At 24.4% G+C, this 8,336-nt stretch overlaps 1 protein-coding gene across 1 annotated transcript; it reads left to right on the plus strand.

Moving 5' to 3' along the window:
- The first annotated feature begins 3,570 nt into the window (after positions 1-3,570).
- On the plus strand, positions 3,571-5,335 carry LOC113867297 (heat stress transcription factor B-2a-like). The gene is made up of 2 exons (XM_027502529.1): positions 3,571-3,983; positions 4,125-5,335. The coding sequence occupies exons 1-2, from the start codon at positions 3,729-3,731 to the stop codon at positions 4,896-4,898; spliced, it is 1,029 nt and encodes a 342-aa protein (XP_027358330.1). The 5' UTR covers positions 3,571-3,728; the 3' UTR covers positions 4,899-5,335.
- Positions 5,336-8,336: the final 3,001 nt, after the last annotated feature.

Here is an 8,336-nt window from a genome sequence, read left to right on the forward strand (position 1 = left end):
AATTTAATTAATTAATTACAAAGACCAAATGCTTGGACCCAATTAGTCACGTGCGATTGAGCTTGACGGCAATATCACTTCTAACTGTACGTATTTATTATAAAGTGTTAAGAGTTGAATGAGAACCGACTAAATTAACTTTTAGAATGCTGTTAGCAGAAAAAGAGAAAAAGACTTTTAAAATGCAAAAATAAATAAATTACATTTTCATGTGAAGTATATGTATTATAGCAATAAAGAAAAGTTCAACAAAACTTAAAATATTATTTCAATAAAATAAAATAAAATATATATAACTACTTTTAAGTAAACACTCACTTTGATTCTTGAAAAAACTAATCAACCCAGATTATTCTCTAAAAAGAATAAAAAACCATTAAATATTTCCTTAAATATCATGATAATAACCTAAATTAATATCTGAAAATATTATTTAACATGAATGAAAGATTAAATATTTCACGCTTGATATTAGCCAAAATAGAACATGGAACTCACTCATCAAAGATAGCAAGGGAAATACTTGTAAAAAAAGGAAAACTATTGACAATGAATTTACATACCAAACATATATATACAGTTAAAGTTTCATTAGAAGAATCAAAAGTAACCTAACCGTCTCCATCTCTCCCATCATGGTCTTCAAGAAGAAGTATCACTGTTGCTTGGTAAGAGGGTATGTGGGATTGTGATTTTACATTTTTTTTTTCTTTCAAGAATTTGTCTAACATACCTTAAAAGGAGCAACCTATTGAAACTTTCTTGCGTCATTATAATGTCTCTTAATACGTCTAAATTCTTGACTTTGTGCTTATTAGATTTTATTATAACGAATGAAAATATCTTGTGTTATACGATGAAGATATTTGCCATCATCACGAGCCAAATTGCAAGCAGCTTCAGACATTACAATAAAATGAGAAGAAGACAGAGACCAGCCGCTAGGTCGTGATTCATGCAGGGAAGAAAGAATTTAAATTCAGATTGTACTTTAAATCTGTATTATTTAAAGTCATGATGAAGTCAACAATAAAAAAAATTTATAACAACTATAATAATGCTTTTAAATTTGTTAAATACAACTTTATAATTTTATGTAGCAAAGTGAATCTAATACGAATTCTTAGTTCTTTTAATCATTGTACTAAATATTAGATTTTGGTATAATTAAGATATCTAGAGTTACTAAGATTTTATTATAATTTAAATATAGATTTTGTTAATTTCAGTCCTTAAGGACTAAGTTTAAACATTCATAAATAAATAAAAATTTATAAAAAATATATATAGTTATTATATTAAAGTTATAAAAATATAATAAATATTTTTTTAATAAAATTTTACTATTATTAGTTATTTATCCTTCATTCTAAAGCTTAAGATTAACAAAATTCTTTAAATATATATTTCACTAACTAATGAGTGAAAAACTATCATGACCTTATAAACAAGTTTGAGTTTAGTGAGTGAGAAACTTATAAATATCATGAAGTTTGAGCTTGTAAGAAAGTAAATATAAAAACGGATAACCTTATTTCTTTCAAGTTAGTCTCATATTTAAAAGCTCTCATTAAAATGTAATAAAATTATAACTTTCAAGTCACTAAAGAGCGTTATTTTTTTTGTTAAAATACAGATCGAGACAAGCAATGCAAACAAATTTGCTACATATCATGTGACATTTCAATGTTAATTTAAACATAAAAAGTAATGATTAAACAATTAATGTTTTTACTCCTTTTATTCTCTTTTATTTTTATTCTTTATGAATAACTAATGCGTAATTTTTAGAAAACAATATTAATGTAAAAGATGAGAGATTCTTGACATGATGTCGTGAATGTGGCAATTGTGATGGTTGCCAAATTATTTGTGGTCTTGAGAATTTCAATTTTCAATTTAGAAACTAAAAGTTCCACAAAAAATTTGGAAAGTCCGTAGCAGTTTCGATCCTCACAATCTCGAGTTGATTTGACTAAACAAAAATTCTCGAGTTTGATTGATTTTTCCGTTAAAAACTTTTAGAATATATTTGTGTACAATAAAAAAATTAAATTCTTATAATTTATCTTAAAATTGTGTTCAACATTAATTTCATTTTTTTAAAACTCTATTTCACTATATTGCAAAAAAAAAAAAAAAAGTAGAAACAAACAAGTTGCGAATATAGGAACATTTTCATCAACTTTACTCAAATCTTTAGCCAAAGTGCATAAGTTTGGTTATATAACATCGAATTGATGAAATCATTGTTACCCTTCCACATTATTTTCCATGTTATCAATTGCTCTAAAATGGATTTAGATTTTGTAGATATATATAAAGTAGTATTCAACAAAAGCATCAGAAACCTATTTCGTGGAAGTTTCCTGTTGCTAGAATAATCAAACTCATGTAATGTTGATGGATATGTTAAACACGCCACAGTAAAGGCTGCATCTGCATAAGGTTGATTCATAGCTAAGAGAGGATTCTAGTCAAAGCATTCATCTTTGTTATGACCTAATAATGAGTTCTATGGATCTTACTCCAAAGAGAATTTATAATCATCTTGCCAATTTGGTACACTAGGAACTATAGCATCATCATCAAATTCTTGATTCCCTTACTTGATAAAATCAATTTTTAAACAAACTTGTTAATTTTTTTAACTTAATATAAAATAATGAGCAATATGATAGTTATTTAAGTGTCTTTTATTAATATGATTAAATGTATTAAATATAAATAGAAATTAAATAATTTTATTGTATGAAAATTTTCAATTTAAATAAAAATAATTAAAAGCATCGCCATTATCATACAAGAACCAAAACAGTAAAATTAATAGAACTATTCTCTTTTACAATTAATATTAAAATTGACCAAAAATAAAAATAATGTACAAAATGAACCTTCTCTTGCTGTAATTATATATATATATATATATATATATATATGTATATATATGTATATTTTGTTAATTCTATTCTAAATTTTGAAAATAAAACTTACTATTTTATTTTTATCTTATATAAACACTTAGATTTTTTTATAATACTTATATAAAGTAATAAAAAAATTAAATAGTAATTTATCTCTAAATATTAAAATATAATTAATTAATAAATAAAAATTAAATTAATTATAACAAAAAATAAATTTCATATGTTATTTTCCGTTAATTGTAATCATAACAAACAAACTTTACACATTATTTAAAAATATATTTCTTTTAAAATAAATTCTGACTAGTTTAAATTTAAATTTTCTTTTCTATTTTGAGAGTTGAGACTGGAGGTAAAAGAAAAAAAGTTTTATTAGGTCACCCTCTTTTTTATTATATAAAAAAGAAAAAAAGTTTAACAACCTATCTTATTTTGTTTTATAAGAAAAAGAAAGAAAAGATAAGCACTAGAATGATCTAATTATTTATTTATTTTTTTAAAAGTATAGAAGTTTCTTGGATGAGGAAGGGCCGTAGAAGCTATCTTGAATTGTTTACCCCAAACGCAGTAAGAGTTCGTCCCACTCACATCATAAACATGCAAATAAATGCGGTTTACATTAAACAAAAACAAAACAATCCCTCATTCACACGGAACTTTCTCGACATAAGACGTAACGCAGTACCTTCTCGCTCCTTCCCCACCCTCTCTCTCTTATTAATCTTTATATTCCCAACAGAACCTTCTAGAACCACCATAATCACATTCTCTCTCCCTTTCTCTTTCTTCTCTTCTTCCTTCATGGCTCCGCCACCGCCGGTGGAACACAACACCGACTCCACCACAGCTGCAGACTCTCAGAGATCCATTCCCACACCGTTTCTCACCAAAACATACCAACTCGTAGACGACCAATCCATCGACGACGTTATTTCATGGAACGAGGACGGATCCACCTTCATCGTGTGGAACCCTACCGTCTTTGCCAAAGACCTGCTTCCTAAATATTTCAAACACAACAACTTCTCCAGCTTCGTTCGTCAACTCAACACTTACGTAATTCAACTCTCTCAATCACCGCTTTTCTTCTTTTTTTTGCGATTTATTTTATTTTATTTTTATAATTTTGTTCATCTGATTTTTATGTTTTTGAATTTTTTCAAAAAAAAATTGTTTTCGTTCTTTCCTGATTTGCAGGGATTTAGAAAAGTTGTGCCCGATCGGTGGGAATTCTCGAACGAATGTTTCCGCAGAGGGGAGAAACGGCTTCTGTGCGAAATTCAGCGGAGGAAGATCTCGTTGTCTCCCTCGCCATCTCCGTCGCCGACGGCGGCAGCTATGGCGTCTGCAATGGTTGCGGTTCCTACGCCGATGCCGTTGACTACGATACCGTCGGCGATGCCGATCATATCGCCGTCGAACTCCGGTGAGGAACAGGTTATATCGTCGAACTCGTCGCCGTCGCGAGCGCCGGCTGAGCTTCTCGACGAGAACGAGAGGTTGAGGAAGGAGAACCTTCAGCTAACCAAAGAGCTTGCTGAAATGAGATCGTTATGCAACAATATATATACACTCATGTCGAATTATGCGAACGCCAACAACCAAACGGACGGAGGCAGCGGCGGGGCGCAAGGGAGCAGAGAGTCCGGCATGACGGCGGTAAAACCTCTTGAATTGATGCCGGTGAAACGGAGCTCCGGCGAGGGGGCGGCAGAGATGGCGCCGGAGGAGATGAATCCGAAGCTGTTTGGGGTGGCCATTGGAGCAAAGCGAGCGAGAGAGGGAGGAGGAAGTGGTAGTTGTGGTGGTGGTGGGGGTGCAGGAGGAGAGGAGGATACGCTGTTGCGACTGCATCATTCGGGTTCTGTGGATGTGAAATCAGAGCCGTTAGATTGCCAGAACCATCACGACAATCATCAAACGCCGTGGTTGAATCAGTGCAACAGAACCAATCAGAGGGTGTGCAACTGACTCGTGGTGATGATTGGATTATGGAACATTTTAGATTAGATACGTATGGCATAGGGAATCCGAGACCGAGCACGCGGGGACGCACGTGATAATCTGTCACGTGTGTCGTTTAACCGTATGGGACCGATTCCCAGAAGCTTCTCAGAAGTCAGAAGAAAACTATACTCTCTCTCTCGTCCTTTTGTCTTCGCTTTTCTTTTTGAATATTTTTTTGGCATTAAATTGGACTTGTGGACTGTAGATTTGCCTTTGCTAGCAGTAGTGATCATAATTTCATTTAGTCCTATTTTACTCCCCCGCCAAAAAAATCATGTGAATTATATAGATAACAGTATAACTTCGTGCATAGTGATTTATGTTTCCATTTTTTTTTTTCTATAGTCCAAAATTTCAAGCTTATTTTATGAATATGACAATCTCATTGAATAATATATTATGTAATTATTTGTCTTAAATGATTAAACTAATAATTATTATAAATAAAATATTTCAATTGCTAATTAAAGATTTAATCTTTCGTTATTATAATGGTCAGATGGGGGGTTTACATTTAAATTTTTGGGCATGCAGTGTGAATGATATATTTTCTTTTGAGAAAAGTGTTCATGATGATAATTATGAATTCTACTGAAGCCCATCTTAAGTAGAAAAATTAGAAAACATGCCCGTGCATTGCACATTTTGTTTTCTTTTTATTAAATTAATTTATTTTAAAATATAAAAATATAATTTAAATATTAAAAATATATAAATATAATAAAAAAATCTATTTATTAAAATAAATTATTATTTAAAATATATATAATTTATCATTTTTTAGGATAAAATAAAAATAGCATACAAATATCTTATTTTTAAAATGTAAAAATAAAACTTTTATTATTTTATAATATTATAAATCATTCATTAATATAAAATTTTAAATAAATAATTATAATAATAAATTATTTAATATAATGAATATTTTCATATAAATTACAAAATTTAAATAAAAAGTTTTATAATTTTTTATTTATATATTTGTTTATATTTATTGAATTAAATTTATATGATAAACTATATTTTTATAATTATAATTTAAAATTATTAATAAAATTTTGTTATATAATTATTAAAACATATCATATTTTTAAAAATAATTAATCAAATTAATATATATAAAAATAAAATATTTATTCAACTAATATATAAAATTTTTAAAATCTGCTTTGAATATCAATATATATAAAATTATATATATTTAAAAATAAAAATATATTAAATTTTTATATATAAATAAAATTATCATACAAAATTATGGTAAATAAAAATTTATAATATATATATATATATATATTTACTTTTTGATAAAAAAAATATATATAAAATTTAATTTTTTAAAATAATTAAACTATTTTATATTTTTTGATAATTTAATAAAATTAATATTGATTGACACTATAAATAAATTAATTTTATTTAATAACTAATTAAGTATAATAATATTATGTTATTTGGATCATAAAATTAAAATAATAAATTTATTAATTTTTTATATATAATTATTTTTTAATTTTTAAAAATAATTAATATAATTTATGTATTATTTATTATTTAATTAATAATTAATAAAAATAAATATATCTATAAACTAATTTAATAATGAAATAATATTTTTTATCAAAAAAATAAAAATTAATTTAAATAAAATTTTAAAAATAAATTTAAAATATTATATAAAAAAATATGTAAATTAAATTAAAAAATATATATATTATAATTAGGTCTTTAATTATTTTAAAGATATATAATATAATTTTAATATAAATACATTAAAACATTATATTGATATTAAAAAAATATGTGTTCTAACTATTTTAATACAGATATAGTGAATTAGAAATTTAATTTTTATTTTTAAATATATATTTTTGTTTGTCTCTCTTATACATTGCTTGGTTCTATAAAAAGATGTTAATATTTAGTGAATCTGATTTAGTATTTTTTTAAATTAAAAAATATAAAATTTTAAAAATATAACATGATAAATAATTATATTAATAAAAAAATTACATTCATTTTAAATTTTTATGTAGAATATTTGTATTTTAATTTATATCTTGAAAATTAATTGTAAGTTCATAGAATGACTAAATTTTTTTATTAGGAAGCACTCTTTTTTACGTTTGTAATTAAATGTTATCATAAAAAATTTTAAAAGTATTAGAATTTATATTCTAATTTAAAAATTTTGAATAATCATATAGTTAGAATATGAAATTTTAATTTAAAAATTTGATATGTTAATATAAAAAAAATTATAACATTTTAAATACTAACTTCTATCGTTGTAAAGATTTAGACTTCATATAGATAAAATTTTAAAACAAATAATATATATAAAAATTAAATATAACATTTGAACTTAATTCAGAGTTAAAATGTTATATATTTTTTACTTATTCATTTATTATGATATACAATGATTAAATATAAAAATAGAACAGTTAAATCATATTCATTTTCATTGTTATGATATTTAATAGTTTTTAATTTATTTCAATTATTATAATTAATTAATTTTAATTGAAGAATTTTAAATTGATCATCATCATTATAGCATTTTATAAAAAAAATATTGCAACAAAATCATTAAGTATAAATATTGTTAATTTTTTAATTTAAAAAAATTAAATTTGTTATCATAATTATTATAATATAAAATAAAAATAAAATATTGTTTATGTTAATAGGTTATACATAATTATGATATATCAATTCCTATTAAATTATTTTCAAAAAAATTAAGATAATAGAAGAAGAGAAAAAAAAAGTAGTTAAAAATTTTCAATTAAGATTTAGATAGAAACTAAAAAAGAATAATTGTTGTATTTAATTTAAAAATTAATCTTTATATCAATTAAATTTAGAGATATTGATATAATATAAAATTTATGAATTATATATAAAATTTGTCTAGAACAAAATCAATACATAATATATATAATAATAAAGTAAGATATATATATATATATATATATATATATATAAAATAAAATAACAAAGTTATTTTATAAAGGACTTAAATGTTTGGTGACATTTTACTTTTCAGATTTTACATAATATTAAAAGTATTTATACAATATTGTAATAAAAATAGTTTAATCTTCTAAATCCTCCATTGTTGCCTTTTATTTATTGTTTTTTACTTCATCTTCCTCAAGTTACAACCTAAAATAAAAGATTAAATATAAATTACTAATGTAAGAAATTTGAACAATACATTATAAATTTATAATTTATACATTAATTTTCTCTTTCTTTTTGGTAAATTTAGTATTTTCATGGTTAGAAATATAGGTAAACAACTTATTGCCAAGTCATTTTTTTTTGTTTTTGTATTTGTATTGTCCAAACATTCTTCTTTTCCAAACTATAAATATCAAATAATAAAAATAA

Source organism: Abrus precatorius, unplaced genomic scaffold (assembly GCF_003935025.1).
Source record: "Abrus precatorius isolate BTA unplaced genomic scaffold, Abrus_2018 Scaffold5, whole genome shotgun sequence".
Classification (NCBI taxonomy): Eukaryota; Viridiplantae; Streptophyta; class Magnoliopsida; order Fabales; family Fabaceae; genus Abrus; species Abrus precatorius.

What these genes read in the sequence shown, in the direction of transcription:
- LOC113867297 (XM_027502529.1), top strand. Translation starts at nt 3,729, where the DNA reads ATGGCTCCGCCACCGCCGGTGGAACACAACACCGACTCCACCACAGCT. An exon ending in TTCGTCAACTCAACACTTAC is followed by an intron (nt 3,984 to 4,124) that starts GTAATTCAACTC and finishes CCTGATTTGCAG; the next exon opens with GGATTTAGAAAAGTTGTGCC.